We start from the raw sequence: 18,606 nt of genomic DNA on the forward strand, positions 1-18,606 counted from the left end.
AGACAATAAAAATGGACGCGTCGGGAGAATTTTTTTTTTTTTTTACGATACATCGACCTCCCGCTTTGCTTTAAACAGGAGGCAGTCCGTCTCTGTGAAGGCTCTTTCGCCTGGAAGGGAAAGGTAAATGCTTTTTTTTGTCACGACTAAGCTACAAACTCATTCAGTCCTTTCTATGCACTGTAGTACATGGAGGGAGTGAGATATGAACCTGTTTCATCCCCCCTCCCCTCGCCCTCAGATGTAACGTTAGCCTCGTTTCCTGGCTTTGATGCACTGGACAGGGTTAGATTTTGGTTTTAATTCAAGATTCAGGACTAACAATATGACTGGAAACTTGATTCAGACCTCATCCTTATGTATCACCAAAAATGTAATGATGAATGATGCAGTGTGACTTTATTATGTTAAGGTAATAACATGGTGTTGTGATTACTTGCATGCTTTAGGCTTCTTGATAAACGTAATGAACTGTGTTTAAAAGGACTAGCTAACATATGGGTAGTTACTACTGACTGCTACAGAAGCAACATCCGTTGGAATGTGGCCCCACTGTAAAATTAAACAATAGTAAAAAAAAAAAAACATACACCCTCACAGGTGTTTCCCATTTCTGCTTCTGATACCTCGTGGTATCTGGGTGGAGCTAGCTGAGGATAGACCTTTCTCCCCATGAGATGTTTTCACTTGGTACAGTAGGAAATGCCAGAGAATTTTTAATAAGGGGAGAACTTCCACTCTCTGGATACTTCCGGCTTCTGAACTGGTTGCAGTTCCACTCTGGTTCCATATGGGGGCGCTCACAGGCGAGTGCAGAATGAATGGAGGTCTATGGAGCTATACTCCTCAAAATCCACTTTTCTCAGGATATCATTTTTTGTCTAGTAATTTGAATGTTGCATTCAAAAGGGGAGGCAAAGAAAATACACACTACTGGGTGTCAGATTTTTTTAAAGTGGCTTTTTTGTTCTAAAAAGCCTTTTAAAATGTCAATGACGTCATACACATATACGGCCAGAGATACTGCTTTACGGCAAGCTCTGAGTCACTTCCTTTGTTCTCGACAACACAGCTGATAGGTTAGTCTCTCCCTGTTAATACAACACAGCTGATAGGTTAGACTCTCCGTTAATACAACACAGCTGATAGGTTAGTCTCTCTGTTAATACAACACAGCTGATAGGTTAGGCTCTCCCTGTTAATACAACACAGCTGATAGGTTAGGCTCTCCCTGTTAATACAACACAGCTGATAGGTTAGACTCTCCATTAATACAACACAGCTGATAGGTTAGTCTCTCCCTGTTAATACAACACAGCTGATAGGTTAGTCTCTCCCTGTTAATACAACACAGCTGATAGGTTAGACTCTCCATTAATACAACACAGCTGATAGGTTAGTCTCTCCCTGTTAATACAACACAGCTGATAGGTTAGACTCTCCATTAATACAACACAGCTGATAGGTTAGTCTCTCCCTGTTAATACAACACAGCTGATAGGTTAGTCTCTCCCTGTTAATACAACACAGCTGATAGGTTAGACTCTCCATTAATACAACACAGCTGATAGGTTAGTCTCTCCGTTAATACAACACAGCTGATAGGTTAGTCTCTCTGTTAATACAACACAGCTGATAGGTTAGTCTCTCCCTGTTAATACAACACAGCTGATAGGTTAGACTCTGTTAATACAACACAGCTGATAGGTTAGTCTCTCTGTTAATACAACACAGCTGATAGGTTAGTCTCCCTGTTAATACAACACAGCTGATAGGTTAGACTCTGTTAATACAACACAGCTGATAGGTTAGTCTCTCTCTGTTAATACAACACAGCTGATAGGTTAGTCTCTCTCTGTTAATACAACACAGCTGATAGGTTAGTCTCTCTCTGTTAATACAACACAGCTGATAGGTTAGACTCTCTGTTAATACAACACAGCTGATAGGTTAGACTCTCTGTTAATACAACACAGCTGATAGGTTAGGCTCTCCCTGTCAATACAACACAGCTGATAGGTTAGTCTCTCCCTGTTAATACAACACAGCTGATAGGTTAGTCTCTCCCTGTTAATACAACACAGCTGATAGGTTAGACTCTCTGTTAATACAACACAGCTGATAGGTTAGACTCTCCCTGTTAATACATGTTGTCGGTACACGATCCGTTCTGCCTGCACGATCCGTTCTGCACATGCGCGATCCGTTCTGCACATGCGCGATCCGTTCTGCACATGCGCACAATGGTCACGCATGCGCTGTTGTACGAGGATTTACGACACTGCACGATCTGCTCCACGCTTCCGGTCGACAGCCAAGCTAACGTTAGTCCCGCTTCCGGTCGACAGCCAAGCTAACGTTAGTTTAGCTAACAGCTAATTCGGCTAACCGCTAGCTGAGACAGCATGTAATAACTTTAAAAGACCCTCAAAATAAAACGTAAAAATAAACGTTAACATATATAACAGCTGTTACGTCAGTTCTACTTTACTTGTGCTCATTTAAAATACAATTACTCAATACTTGTCTTTATTGTTATTACTGTAAAGTCTTAATGTAGCTGTAGTCTGCTTTTCCCATTAAGTTTGACTTAACGTCATTTTAGACTGAAACTAGCTGTCAGCTGAATTAGCTGTTAGCTAAACTAACGTTAGCTTCCCGGTGGAGCCGGGCCGTAGGCTAGCGTGGAACAGATCGTGCAGGTCGTAAACAGTAATATCTTGCGCATGTGCAGAACGGATCGTGCAGGTAGAACGGATCGTGTACCGACACATGTGCTAGAAAGAGGGTTGCTAATGTTTTAAAGACCACGCCGAAATATTCAATCTGACTTTCTGGTTCCGCTTCGGGTTTGCCATCAAGTGGATCTCTGGTCGTATCAGTCCTTCACTGACCAATCAGCATCCATTAGCAGTATGCTAGCGTGTTATGGGCAACGACGACTCAACCTGTAAGAAATCAAAAGGACATAAGTACTCGTTCATTCAACTTTTGACCTATAATCCATGTTGAACTTGCAAAAACTACAATCAAATCTGAGATTTCTCAACGACAATCGGGCGAAAGAGACAAATTTAGCCATCTAGCTCCATAGACTTCCATTCATTTTGCACTTGCAAACACAGCCCTTTCAGCTAGCTGCAGCTGACTTCCCTCATAAAACTACAGCAGCCATTGCACGTGTAGTTTCCTTTTATCTGTTTGGAGGACTGTGTGTGGAAAAAGGCACACATGTGTAACGTTAATAGGGCTGCACGATGTGAGGAAAATATGCGAAACACCTGGAACACTTTCTTGTTTTCTGGTTTTCAAGTGTTCATGCATCATTCCAAGATGGTTCCTTCCTGACCTGGCTGCTCGTAATTATCTGAACAAAATGGCGTGAATGCAGCATCGGTGCCTTGCTCAAGGACACTTCAGCATTGCATACATCCCAGTCTGGTATGTAAACCTGACTGTGGCAAGCAAAAACGGTTTGCTACAGTTGTTAGAGAATTGTAGGACGGCGACAAAAATCATCAGATGCACTGTATAATGTTGCTGTATATAGAAAAGATGACGCTGAACATCCCCTCCACTCTGAATTTTTCCTCCACTCTAACTTAATGCCTTCTGGACAACACGTTAGAACACCTTTTGTAAACAAAAAGATATATGAGGCTATATCTGTATCAGTGCTGCACAATTAATCGCAATGTTATCACAATCGCAATATGGACTAGTGCAATATCCAAATCGCAGGGGCACGCAATATTTGTTCAAGGCAAAATATGTGTCAAACCATTCTGAATGAAGTATTGTGGTGCTGCAGAGAAGTCCTGGTCTAAAAATCCTATCCTACAGACTAAAGATAAAATCTTTGTTTGGTTCAGATCCTCACAAAAAGCACACTATAATCATTTACATTGTTTTAATTTTAAAGGGGTGATAGAATGATTATATAGGGTATTTCACACTGTTCCTTATGGTCTCCTAATGGGGTATGTAACATTGGTTGGGCTGAAAATGGCCTGGTTGATATTTTACTGGCCCTTATGCATCCCTGTGTTTTGGCCCTATTTGTAACAAGAGCTTTTCTTCCAAATATGGTATGCTCATGAATATTTAGATGAGCTGTGCGCTGATTGGTTGAGCGAATTGCCATACGCACACATTAGAGACGCGCTGATTGGTTGAGCGAATCGCCATACACACACATTAGAGACGCGCTGATTGGTTGAGCGAATTGCCATACACACACATTAGAGACGCGCGCTGATTGGTTGAGCGAATCCCCAATACACACACATTAGAGACGCGACAGAATCTCATATTCCAGACACTGCAATGTTAACTTACCAAATTCACTTGTGAGACTTTTTTTATGCGAGAAATCAACTAAAGCTCAAATATGGGCCGTTTTACGAAAATTGATGGCTGATTGCAAATTTGGTAAGACGTGTCGGACTTTAGGAGCTCCACACAGTCTGACGAGAAAGTGGCAGCCTGCTGGGCTCCATACCCAGGGCAAAGTCACCCTTTGTGGATACTGCACTACGGGGCTCCGCGGCCAGCTGCCGGCATAACTATAATATATTTACAGTTTGAATTTCGTCACGCCACTTATATAACATCATTCCCCAATGTCTTATAAAGCTAACCATTGTGTCCGATTTGATTTTAAGGCATTTTTATGAACGCGAGGCGTCTTTGTAGGACGAGCAGCTGCTAGCTATATGTCCCATTCAATACAATGGGGAAATATCGCAGCTAGCTAGCTACACTTTTGGCATAACTATAGTATATTTACAGTTTGAATTTCGTCACGGTATGAATATTACAGGTTCCCCAAGGTCTTACAAAGCTTAGCTAACACTTGTCCGATTTCGGATTTCAATTGAATGCATATTTGTGAATGTCAGAGGTCTCGTTAGGAGGAGGCTAGCTAGCTCTCATTGGTGGACTCCATCTCACCGCGGCTCTATCAATGAGACTTGCGGACAAGAGGCGTTTATTTCCCCGATTGTTTGTTTAAATAACTCAACACACATACCCATTATAAGATTAACTGGAACCTGCGGGCTGCGGTAAGAGATTGCGGGCATAACAAGCTCGCTGACCGCGCTCTCAGTCACTCACCGGCCGGCCGAAGAGGGGAGGGAGAACAGCGAGCTGCAGGCCCTGGAGCTCTGTCAGGGCAGCGGCGTTTGGTAGTCCAGTCACCCAGAAAAGGCTGAGTTTGCGCGGGTATTGAGCACCGGGCCGCCAGTCAGTCGAGCTTACAGCAGGCCGGGGTCTGTGACGGAGGACAGGCAGGGCGGCGATGTAGCAACCCAGGCAGCACCGGCCGCTGAACTCCGACAGTTGGACAAAATTTGCAATTAGCCATCAATTTCTGTAATACGGCCCATATTTGAGCTTTACATGGTTGATTTCTCGCATAAAAAAGTTTCAGAAGTGAATTTTGTAATGGAATAGCAGAGATCTGCGCGACCTAGATTCGGAAGACTACCTGATCTCAGGTCAGTTGTGTAGCCTATGTAAATGTTGGGGCGTGACCGTTCTCTTAATACACCCATGGGCGTGACAAAGGTACAGGTCTTGGGATGCTTACGTAAGCATCTAGCTTTGTTGAGATTCGCCCGTTTTCAGCGGCAGTTTGAAAATATGAGATTTTCATAGTAAAGGGGTGTCAATGGGATTTTGAGCTTCTATGTATGTCCTATTTACCCACCGAACTGTCGTTATTCAACTATGACAGGGTAAAATCGGTTTTGCATTCTATCACCCCTTTAATATTTGTCAATGAAAATGAGGATAATGGTTGAAAAATGTCCAATTTTGTGAATCATTTCAAAATCGCAATGTCAGTCAAAATAATCGGAAATTGATATTTTCCTCATCATGCAGCCCAAATCTGTATCTATGAACTCTGTAATTAATGACTTGACAGTCTCTTTCTTTTCCCATTCACTCGCCCTTCCCCTCTTGCAGGTGTATTCAGATTGATTTTCTCTACAGGTGTACGAGAGAGTCCATGTTGTTTCTCAGCAGATTAATAAAAGAGTCGATAAACAAATCCGTGTTATAATCAGCTGAGCTTAATTCCTTCGGATTTAGAATGCTCAATATAGCGGCCTTTGCATTCAATTCAGCCTATAGCATGAAGATTTTTCTTTGTTGCTGCTTCAGTGCTGCACAGCCAGCTACCTCAGCGCCATCCAGAGTTAACTATTAAGGGCTTAGGTCTGCATATGGACGGTAGGGTCATGTCCCTACCAGTATTTTGCGAGGACAGAATTGTCCCTACCAATTTTTGAGCAAACTCAAAAAAGATGTATAAAGGATTCTTTGTGTTATGTGCAATCAATGTAATGGACTGATGGAAAATATCCCCATGCCTAGAGATTTCAGGGTCTTGTTTTCACCGTGTTTATTGTCTTGATTGGTGAGACAGACATATTTTCTGCTCTGGTGGGACAATAAAGTTATATTCTATTGGGAATGCTTTCTAACATGGAGACCTGGACTCCAGTGAAAGGTTCTGTACTGCTTGGCCCCCATCCATGCCCTTGCAAATTGCCCTGTGAGCAGTAATAAAGTGATATTTTTCCTGTGGTCATACACTTAAAATAGTTTGACTTCAAAACAGCCATCTATAAGTTTGGTTGGAGTAATAACCTGGACATTTTAAAATAATGTTATCCTATGACCGGTAGTTTGACCTCTGGAAATCCTGTACGATACAATTCCACCATTAACTCCCTCTCTTTAAGGGGTATAGTCCGAGGTATGTAATGACTTTGCATAATGAGTTACATTCTCTTTTTCTCATCGGGTCTGCTTTCTAAAAGATCTCAGCTAGTCCCTTTTATCTCCAGCAAAAAACCCTCATGGCTACAGTTTGATCAATTAAACTCCTGAAAGGGCCCCCCCCCCCTTTCAGTCCTCTGCCTGAGAGGAATATAAAGTTATCAGTCTTCCCAAGCGATATGAGGACGGAAATAAGTAGTTTGTCTATAAAAATGTCCAGGTACTTTATCAGCGTCCCAGTAGGCCCCGAGGCCCTGACACTGTTCAATGTGGCTCTCCTGTACTCCAGTCTTATGTGCTCTCCCTTTCTCCCTCCCTCTCTCCCTGTCTACTCCATCTCTGCCCGAGGCCCGCTCCTCGCTGGGTGGGGTGTACGCTGCCGGCCCTGCACCTCCAGTGGGATTGACTGGGGCCCGAGCCCCAAGTGAGGTTATCGATTTCAATCAGTGGCTTGGGAGATTGGAGCTGAATGATGCTGTAGACTTTAAACGGTGGCCAGCTGCAGTGCTTGTTGTTTGGGGGGAGATGCTGCAGGAGGAGGCACTTCTCTTTTGAAGGGAAGTCAGATAAACATACAAACAGAATTCTATATGGAATGAGGGATCTTAATCTTCTAGTTTGGAGTTCCACTGTATGCTAGTGGGTGTTTTTTGGGAGTAAAATGGCCCAAATAGACATAGACAACACTACAAAGATTGCAGACAGCAGATTTCATATTAACAATGATGTAAGGCTGCAACTAACAATTATTTTCATTATCAATTAATATGTTGATTCGTTAATCGATTTTATTGGTTGATTTGTAAAATGTCAGAAGATGGTACAAAAAAGGTTTCATTTTCAAGTATTCATATTCAAATAGCTTGATTTGTCAACCTACAGTCTAAAAGTTTTTTTTGAGTTTAACATCATTGAAGGTTAACACAAAAAACAGCACCTGTTCCCAGTGAGAAGCTTTAAACCACAGAATTTTAAGCACTTTTGTTTAAAACGTGACTTAAACGATTTAAAAAGTGATCAAAATAGTTGCCAATGCATTTTCTGCGGATTGACTAATTAATCAACTAATAGATGAAACTCTAATTAGATGCAGCCTTTTAGCGTTTAGGGGGCTGTGTACATGTGTAAAACAACTGTGTGAATACAACATTTTACATCCTAATCACTAGGATAAGTATACAAGTATAAACTTATGTATATATAAAGAAATTGACAAACTTCCTGGGTCAACAGTAATTGTTAGTTGCATAATCTGGGGAAATGCCTTCTTCCAATAGTGCATTGGGTGTTTTTTTTGTTGAGTAGGATACTGAGAAGTGTGAGGTGACAACTTTTTGTTCCATCATCGTTCACAGGAAAGTGCGGGCTTAAAGAAAAGATAAAGTTCCTGTTTTGCTTAAAGAGGGAAGTTAGTTCACTCAATGAGAGCGCTGCTGTTTTTCTGCTCTCAGAAGCATTTGCATCAAGGCCAGGAGATTAAACGTGTGGGTTGGGAACTGGTGAGAGTGTGTTGTCTCGCTTGGGGCCCCCGATGCCAGAGTTCTAGCTTTCATCACACTGGGTGAAAGATTTCTCCTGGACGATTCACTCTCTGGCTACAGGTGGGTGGTTCACATGCTGTAGGTGGCAGCCACTGTGGATTTCATGCAAAAGTACAGAGGAGGTGGCTGTGGGCAAATTGTTTCACAATTGCCTGTGTTCAATACTCTGCGCTGAGATGCTGAATCCCACACGCTCTAAACTAATTTGTGTAGTTAAATGTTATTTGGAGTGTTATGGTAATATTTAAAACCGTAGGTGTTTGTGTTTTTCTAGTATAGATATTTACAGTATGTCACTTTTTATACTTCATTAAAGAACCAATGAGACTGTGCTTATCCAGTGGGATACCGAACAGTGTTTTATATCGGTGATAATGTCTGATATGTAGAGCTGAAAAATGAATGAGCGACTATTTTGATTATTGTAGTTGTCCCTATTTTCAAGCAAAAATGCCACAACAGCTGCTGATTCCAGCTTCTCAAATGTGCAAATTTGATGCGTTTCTTTGTCATGTTTTAATATGTCACATTGGGCATTTTTAATTATTTTCTGTCTTTTTATAAAAAAATGTATTCATCAAAAATAATCATCAGATGAATCGAAAATGAAATCCTCATTAGTTGCAACCTTACTGACATGACATTCACTGTGTGATGCTTATTCACATCAATGTTATGGAAGGCTTTAAGTCTGACTCAGGAACGCACTCTTACATCATTATCCCATGCAGGGATGTGGGTTAAGACTGACACAGCGTCCTAAATTATCCATTATTGACATGAATTTGTAAAAAGTTGTAGACACATTTTCTTCTTTTTGACAACCAATCATGTTCTCCTATATCTTCTTTTTAAAGGCTCCATGTTCAGTGCGGTTGTGCTGGTGCTTTGCTGCCTGCTGCAGATGAAACTAGTGACCACAGAGGGGCATCGTGGGACCAACCGCCATGTCTTCTATGCAGTGCAAATGGACGGAGGCATCAGTGCCGCCAGGGCTCTGGCCGAGCAGCACGGACTGGAGTTCATACAACAGGTAAGGGCGTGTTTAAAACCACTGTTGTTGCCTCCACACATGGGCCTGGATTTTCACATTCTCTAAATTCAGTTACTGAGGGTTTCTCTATGAGCTGCCAAAGTGCTGACTTCTGTTTCCTATTTGAGGGATATCTGACTTTCATCAAATTACAGCAGCAAATATTTCACATGTGATCAAAGACACATAGAGTAGGCCATCCACACAGCGTGACACGCACATATGAAAAGACACATACATGCGCACAAAAAGGGACACACATGCACATATACATGCACACTTGTATCTAGCCAAGCTTAGTTTATGCCTGTGAGAAACTCCTATATGTGGAATAGGCTCCAGGTGAATGTCTTTGGAGATGATTGGGTCTTTACCCATTTGCCTGAGGTTTAATCTGTCATGCTGAAATCTTTCCATTTGTCAGAAGACTAGATGTGATTTATCCACATCAATACCTTAAAGGTTACTTTGGTTGTTGAGCTTGGATGTGTTTCGACTTCCTCAAAAAAAAAAAAAATAAGGGTCTTGGATAGGTGGAATATAGTAGATTTTTTTGTGAGAGCGAGTTCAAAGAGGCTGTTCAAGTGCATTACATATTTAAAAAATAAACTTCTTCTGATTCTCTTTTATGAAAAATTTGTGGGTGAAATACTTATTTTTGTAACAATCAAGTATCAAAAACTGAGGAAGACACGCTGTTGGATGCTGTCCTCCTCTCCTACTCCTTATTCAATGCCTAATGAATCTATCTCTTTCTCTCCCAGTGACCCTGTCTTTCTGCTTGAGCAGCACTGGTTGAAGCCTGAAAATATTGTAAACAAATTAATAACATAACTAATTCCGGTGGTCGGACTGTTGAGCTCTGTTTCAGACTGATACCTCTGGTTCAGGCTGGTCCTCATCCTCAACACGGGCCTTTTTCAGTCGCGGAAAATACTTTTCAATACTCATCTGGATTAAAGCAGCAAACATTCAGTGTAAGAGTAAAAAAAATGACATTATTTATAATACGTTTATTTGATTCACAGCTGCTACATATAGTGTTTTGACCTCAACAACCCAACTGCATTTTACCGCAAACTTGCGACTTGTTAACTTTCTAAAGCAGCCGCAATCGCTTGTTTGCTAAGAGTCGGTCGGGACTCCAACGTTAACACACTGACAGCATTGTATTCAGAATATAAAATATCTTTTATAGGACTTTTTTAATGTGTGATTGTGTAAAGGTGTTCACGAGATCCCAGTGTTTCCTCTAGGATTTTTTTTTAGCAGTGGGGGCAGATCTGTCGGAACCCCCCCCCCAGTCCTGCCGCCAAATGTTTTACGTATTAAACAGAACTGACACAGCAACACAAACAAATATATTTATTCACCTCTATTAACACACAATGAGGCATATTTTCATTTCGTTTTGATTTAACTGTATTTTTGAGGAACTGTAGGTCTACAACATGAATTTTACAAGAAATTCTTCATAGGGAAACCAAAACCCAAAGTTGGCTATAGTATGAAACCATTCATAATGAAACTAATTGCATATTTGCCTCAGTGGCAAAGTTGGCAGCCTTGCTGTGTGCATTTGATTTTTCTTGGCTTTTGGAAAAATAACTCCAAGGCTCGGTTATAGGGGAATTAAGAAAGAGGTGGCCCATTAATGCTGAGTAGCATACATGCTGCTAGATGGTACCCCCTGTGGCCTGGACGGTCATTTTGACCGTTTTGAAATTTATATGTGTAATAACTTTGCTAAATAAAAAAATACAATCCTGCATACCTGACTTTTCCTAAAATAGTCTATATTTTCATTTAAAATTGTTTTTAGGCTATATACATTACACAAAAGGCAAAGAAAATACAATCACTTTTACCTATTTTGGCCATTTTCGCGCTTTTGTTTTTAATCTTTTGCGTGGTTGAAGATGCATCTTGGTTGCTTAATCATAGTCTCTGTCAGAGAAACGTAACTAGCTGTCTCGAGTAACAAGTGTGGGCATTAAGGTGGTAGCCTAATTGGGCAGAAGAGAGAAAGAGGAAGCAGACGTGTTGTAGATGCAACCGGAGCAGAGTTAGTGGTTATTCATGTTATAACGTGGGCCCTGGAGGTAACCAGTCTCTCCTGGTTTTCTGATCACGGTCGGAAACGAAGCGATCAGGAGAGGTTAACCCATTGAACGTTTTAACAGCTGATTAATGTGCGCTTGTTGCCCCGTGTGCGCTGATGCGCTCATCTGTTGACATTTCCGAATGCCTTCCTACAGTTGCTTAATAAAAAAGGGCTTTCCACACAAACAAACATAGCCTACATGTGTCATTAGTATGAGGAAAAAAATGAGATTTTAACTGTGTCGGGCTCGGACACAAATGTCTTAATGCCTGTGGGGCTCGGGTCGGTTCGGTCACGGCTCTGTCGGACACGGGCCGGCTCGGACAGAAAAATTCGGCCCGATCCGGACTGGGCATCACCGATGGGCCGAAGGCAAAGCCAGAGTCGGTAACGCAGCGGCGCACGGTCCGCGCTGCGCTGCGCACCGCAGCAGACACCAAAACGGAGGCAGTACCAGTTAGGTTAGGTTATAAATGTTCAAATAACATGGCCTACTTTTAATTGTTATTTGGCTGGAATTATGTTGAATGAATTTCCCCCAATATGTTTCGGGACATGAATGTATGAAATAGGCTAATCCCGGTTTAGCCTACTACGCCATGATATGATATCAGGGCGTTGTATTGAATCAACAGCCACGTGCAATTTAGCTAGCAGGTGAAGGTGAAACTAAAAATGTGCAGGCTTAGATGAACTGACAATATAAGTTAGGCTATACCACTTGCAGTTCTCAAGGATGCACACATGCCAATCTCAACCGGGTCCTCCTCCGGACAGCCTGTCTCTTTTTTCTTTCTCCCTTTTCTCTGAGTGGCATGCGTGCCCACTCGCGTTGTGAAGCGCGTGTCCGCGCTATTCTGTGACTCTCTAACAATCACTGCTGATAGACAGCTTTTTTCTGATACCGTGGCGGGAGAAATCTAACCGTGGCGGACCGCCACTTGCCAATCAACATAGAGGAAACACTTGTGAACTTGCGAATTTCGCCAGCCGTCTTCTCGTTTTGATGGAGACAGGTGTGTGTGTGTGTGTGTGTGTGTGTGTGTGTGTGTGTGTGTGTGTGTGTGTGTGTGTGTGTGTGTGTGTGTGTGTGTGTGTGTGTGTGTGTGTGTGAGCGACAGAGACGAACAGGGAAAGGAAATACAGCTGAACGAATACGTGCGTGTTTTAAATAGCATTAAAAAAAAAAAAGATTAATGAAACACAATGTGTGGCGGCCGTAGTTGATTGTATGGCACACTGCCACGAATTAGTCTATGTGGGAAACACTGTAAAGCAACATTTTTTTTAGATGATTTTCATAGTTCTGTTTAATTGGTTATAGATAGAGCCCTAAAAGTGGGGAAATCCTACATTACATTACACCTCCAGTCTCCCAATTCACCCCAAACATTTTTTTATTTGCCCTTCATTCATTTAAAGATGGGCTGCAACTAATGATAATTTTCATTGTTGATTCATCTGTCGATTTATTTATTTTTATTTTTATCTATTTTTTCTCTGATTTAATTGATAATTTGGTCTATAAAATGTCAGAAAATGGTAGAAAATAATGTCGATCAGTGTTTTCCAAAGCCCAAGATGACGTCCTCAAAAGTCTTGTTTTGTCCACAACTCAAAGATATTCAGTTGATCAGAGAATTGAAAAAAAATAGAAACTATTCACATTTAATGGAATCTGAAACCTTTTTTTTTTTTCATAAAAAATGACTCCAACTGATTGATTATCAAAATAGTTGGAGATTAATTTAATAGTTGACAGGTAATCGATTAATCTTTGCAGCTCTAATTAAAAGTGTATTGCACTTTGTTCTTTGGCGGCAGATGTGCATTCCTCCATTGATCTTTGCTCACAGCAGACAATCCAAAACTGTGATTTGAACTTATTGATGAGTGGAGGTGTGTGTATGTTTTGACATTATTGATAAGAGTTAGAGCGAGTGTCTGCTGGCCTGGTGTGAGGCGGTGTGCAGCACTGGCCCTGGGGAACAGGGACGCAAGCTCATTTCAACCTTGGCCCCCGCTGCTGCTGGAGCTGCAGCCTGGATCATGAATAAAACATCTCTTTGACCTTTATCAGGAGTGTATTGGACAGTGCACCCCCGTCTCTGTCTTCCTCTCTGCCTGTCTCTCTCTCATTGTCCCTCATGTATGCACACAAACACCTCCTCCTCTTCCTGCATTGTTTTCTGCTCTTTCACAGACCACCAAAAATCCCCCGATGCAGTGACCACTTGTCATGTCCAAAACAAAAGATAAAAGCATTTTTACCATTTACATGTATTTATTCATACATGTATATGTGGTGCTGTGAGACCCATATTTGCAATAACTATAGTTTTGTTAGTTCACGTTGACATTGTGAAATGGTGTAACTATCCTGTAGCATTGTAGAAATCAGTGAATTTTTTTTATTTCACCTTTATTTTTTACAGGCAAGTCATTAAGAACAGGTTCTTATTTAGTGGCCTGACAAGTGGCATAGCCATTTAGGGAAATGGAAGGAGGGCTAGATAATAAATACATTAAAAATGCATACAGTTTAGAAATGACATAAAATACAATTTGAAATACTACACAGAAAACAAACACTTATAACAAGATAAGTGCACAGGTACATGGGTGAGTAAGAGAGGGAGAAACCAACTACATATGTCTGTGAACAAGGATGATATGGTTTTGAAGGATGAAATGGAAATTAGTTTGTCCAGTTTGAGAATCTTTTGCAGAGCATTCCAGTTGCGAGCGGCACCAGATTGAAAAGATGTGAGACAAGAGGAGTTGGTTTTGGGAATGCTTAATTGAAGATGAAGTGAGGACCAGGTATTGTAATGTGACAGACTTTGGCTGCAGCAGGTGACCTAAGTAAGGAGGTGTTCGGCCAAGAAGAGTCTTGTGAATGAAAGTGAACCAGTGAATCTCACGGCGAATGTGAAGGGAGGGCCAGTTGACAGATGAATATAGGGTGCAGTGGTGTGTATTGAAGGGGGCATTTGTGGCAAACCTGATAGCAGAATGGTAAAGAGTGTTCGAGTTTTGATACAGTGGTCTTGCAAGCAACCCTGTATATAGTGTCATTTGAATGAGTGAGTTTGGCTGCATATAAGTGAATAAGTGAATTGCCAGCTGCCTGAGGAATGTTATGAATGTATATTGAGCAAAGTGTGGGGCCAAGTATGAAGCCTTCGGGGACACCCCTGGTGACCGGGAGAGAATGGGAGAAAAGGTTTTCAAATCTTACACACTCCATACTCAGTTACCTGGCTGCGAGTTTCCCTTTTGATTTCAAAAGTAATCATGAAGAGGACACGGCCAAGTGTGGCGTGGGACCGTTTTGATTTAAAAATAAAAAAAAAAGACTTAGTTACTGCAAACACTGAGATGCCGTATATAAGTACAACACGGCCACGACTCAAATGATGCAGCCGACCACTAAACAAAGTGTACCCGACCCTGGTTAATGTCGGTGGCGGCCGCGGTGCATCCTGCTCTGTCTCAACCTAGCATCAACTCGGCGTTAGCACGGAGGAGCTGCGATGCACAACGAGCAGAGAAAATTACCCAAGGGACCTGCAAGTTCATTGACATGGATATTGGAACCAGCATATCACATTTCATCACGATGTACCATCACCAGACTGGACGAAACTCACCACGAAGAACGGAATAAGGTTCCCCGGGCTGGCCAAGTTGGCGCCGAGGTACCTGTGCATCCCGGCAACGTGGCGGTTTTGGGTGGCTGGACCGACGGTCACCAGGTAGTGGTCGCGTCTCACCCCAGATCATGTCAACATGCTTATCTTTCTAAACAAACATCAGTAGACTGGTGCAGAAGTTGTGTCTGAGTTAGCCTACTGGTTATTTTTTATTAGGCTTTGTCTGTGCCTTGGATAGTTGTGAGTTACATTTTGACAAAACCTGTCAGCTCTAAGTATTATTATGTTTTTGGTTAAGTTATTATTTAACATAATTCTTTTTATTTATCATTTTGGAACAAACAAGAAAAATGTTATCGAATGCCCATCCCTAGTCCACGGAGTCAAAAGCTTTGGCAAGGTCAATGAATATAGCAGCACAGTGTTGTTTGGTATCTAGTGCGGATGTAATGTCATTGAGTACCTTTTGTGGTAGCTGTAACACAACCATACCCAGATCGAAAGCCAGACTGTGCCCCGGAGATGATACGGTTCACATTAAGGTGTTTGCTTAGTTGTTTGTTGACAAGTTTTTCCAGAATCTTTGACACACAAGGCAAGATGGAAATTGGCCTGTAATTGTTTAGGTCAGTGAATGGATGCTGCGGTGTGATTCTGTAGTAATCTATTGTCAAGGATATGCAGTAAGTGTGTTTGTGTGTTAATAAGGTGTCCAACCCAGCACCACCATATCCTGAGTCTCAGACAACCCCCACCCCCAGGTCCAATCTGCTGACTGGCTTCCTTTACCTGTCTGTCGCCAGAGGCTGATGCTAAATGTCATTGACACTAAATCTCCTTTGTTAAGTCGACCCTATTGTTAATATTGTAATATCAAGAACAAGCCGGCACTCCAGAATTTGCTGTAATATGTACATATATATTTTTAAAACATTGAAGTGGAATGAAACCTGTGACAAGCCGTACGCCTGCTTGGGAGGGTTGTGATGTCTGCTGGCATTCCAGTGGTAATGCCGCACGAGTGGAATGGGAATCAAATGTCTCCGTGCTGGCACTCCACCTATTGTTGGTCTCTTTGATTTAGTGTACAGCATCCAGGAAAATGTCATCTCGTCTCTCCATTGTGCAGACTTGACATATCCATTTTGCAACTGTAAAATACAAAGAAAAACAAAGTAAAATACCCACGATGATGTCTTTATGCCACACGGACGGATTCACTGTGATCCTTTGCAGTTGCTTTTTCGGTAGCAGACGCACTGAAGCCTTTCCTGTCAGTCTTTGTTATATATTATATTTTTAAAAGAGATTGAGTTTATCTATCCACATTTTTCTTTACACTTGTCTTACACCTTGCTCATTTGAAATTTGTTTAAAGATGGCTGATAGTTTGTCAACATTCCTTTTTAAATTGGAGGGTAAATCAACTCATTCCCAATGATGCAGGGAAATGTAGCAAAATCTAAATAAAGAAACAACGCGACAAATGCAGTGCACCCAGGAAGATCTTGCTTATAATTATTACGGTGGTGTGGCAGTACTGATGTGAATTCAAAGATTACTGTCATACAATGACCAGTCTCATCTCCAACCAAGGATGTGGTGGTTTAATGCAATCATTATGAGCCAGAGAGAAAGAGATGCTCTGACTAGGCAGGTAATATCAGCCATTACAGGTGCAGGTTTCGCACACAATGACAGAAAAAAGAACCTGATCGCGATCTAAAATAGATGATTTTCTGTTTCACTTTACGCCTGCACAGAACAACCGCACAGCTACTTAATATTACACGCTGATTAACAAAAGTCTCAGCTTGCAGGCTTACTTACAATACAGCCGACCCAGTTTTAAGTTACATCACATGATACTGCATTGTTTACAGGTATTATTTCTTGCTTACTTAAGAGTTTGCAAATCCGATTAGAGCCAGATTAGGTCTATGTGTTGCATTGTTTTTATTTTAGCTGAGATCACTGCTTTAAGGTGTGTGTGTGTGTGTGTGTGTGTGTGTGTGTGTGTGTGTGTGTGTGTGTGTGTGTGTGTGTGTGTGTGTGTGTGTGTGTGTGTGTGTGTGTGTGTGTGTGTGTGTGTGTGTGTGTGTGTGTGTGTGTGTGTGTGTGTCCCTGGTCTCCATCCAATGGTGAAAGGCCTCCCAGATTCCCCTTCTCTCCAGTGAGGTGGAATACTGCTGGCAGATTACCATATCATTAGCATAACATTACTGCGGCACAGCTTGGTTCGCTGTCTCCCGACGTGCTATCAGCTCATCGAGAGATTCAATCCCCCCCCACCCCAACCCATCCTCCCTTGTGAGGTGTGTTTTCCATCTGAGTAAAGCAGATGTAATTGAGGTAGAGCACTGGATTTACCGGCTAAATGAAATCACACAAATGCTTCAGGATCAGCCAGGCCCGCTGTCGTACACATTCGGAGAGTTTCTTTTCACTATTCTGAATTTCTAATATCCTCTCAGAAATAGCCCCAGTCAGATGCTAAGCTATGTCAAGCCTTACCCTGGCTGAAGTGTGTGTGTGTGTGTGTGTGTGTGTGTGTGTGTGTGTTGTGTGTGTGTGTGTGTGTGTGTGTGTGTGTGTGTGTGTGTGTGTGTGTGTGTGTGTGTGTGTGTGTGTGTGTGTGTGTGTGTGTGTGTGTGTGTGTGAAAAGGAAAAAGGCCAATGTGCCACCATCTTCTCCCTTGCCCTTTCCTCTCCCTTTTTTTGTACCATAGGGCACCCAGGGGCGCAAAAAGGGACACCAATCCTCTAATGGTTGGAAGAGAGGGCCCATTCCATTAGTCAGGGGGCCCAGAGTTCACCGCTGCTCCTCGACGCGAGGAGGGCGGAGAGAGTGAAATGGAGGCAGGTGTTGGCCGGGGGCAACGCAGAGGGCACCAGCTGCATGCTGGGAAATGCACATTTTTTTCTCCCCTGTCCCCACTCCTCTCCCGATTTTCTATTTCCTCATGCAAGTACAGATGCACACACACACACACACACACACACACACACACACACACACACACACACACACACACACACACACACACACACACACACACACACACACACACAGTCTGACTTCCTCTCACCCGCTTTGTCCCGAATTTTAATTCATCTCAGTAAGCTTTTCTCCATTTTCCTTATCTCTTTCTCTCTCCCTCACACACTCGTTCGTCACTCATTCATTCACGCCTATCTCCATCTCTTTCATTTTCGCTCTCTCTCTTTGCGTACTGCCTCTCCCCCCCTCAATTCCTTGCCTTGTTCTTCCCACTCTCATTTGTAAATGGAGAGAAGACTTGACTTGAGGAATATGTGGAGAAGATGTGGTTTCCCTCCCAGGTGGAAAACTCTGGTGGAAGAAGGAGGAGGAGGAGGAAGAGGAAGAGGAGGAGGAGGAGGAAGAGGAAGAGGAGGAGGAGAGCAGCAATTATGCTACCACTCTCTCTTTCCCTTCCTCTCTCTCCCTTGGCTGAGATG

General features: G+C 42.3%; 1 protein-coding gene across 4 annotated transcripts in view; it reads left to right on the forward strand.

Annotated features, from left to right (window-relative positions):
* LOC120561851 (proprotein convertase subtilisin/kexin type 4-like) overlaps positions 1–18,606 on the forward strand; it is a 271,064-nt gene that overhangs the window by 806 nt on the left and 251,652 nt on the right. Inside the window, exons 2-3 of one of the 4 annotated variants that reach the window (XM_039805150.1) lie at positions 79–123; positions 9,191–9,366. In XM_039805150.1, coding sequence (XP_039661084.1) covers positions 9,196–9,366 — 171 coding nt within the window. In that variant the 5' untranslated portion in view covers positions 79–123; positions 9,191–9,195. Of the gene's footprint in view, positions 1–6; positions 124–8,230; positions 8,394–9,190; positions 9,367–18,606 lie in introns of those variants that run through there. The other 3 variants (XM_039805148.1, XM_039805151.1, XM_039805152.1) reach the window with 3 other exon arrangements.

The sequence above is a fragment of the Perca fluviatilis genome, chromosome 7, assembly GCF_010015445.1.
Source record: "Perca fluviatilis chromosome 7, GENO_Pfluv_1.0, whole genome shotgun sequence".
Taxonomy (NCBI): domain Eukaryota; kingdom Metazoa; phylum Chordata; class Actinopteri; order Perciformes; family Percidae; genus Perca; species Perca fluviatilis.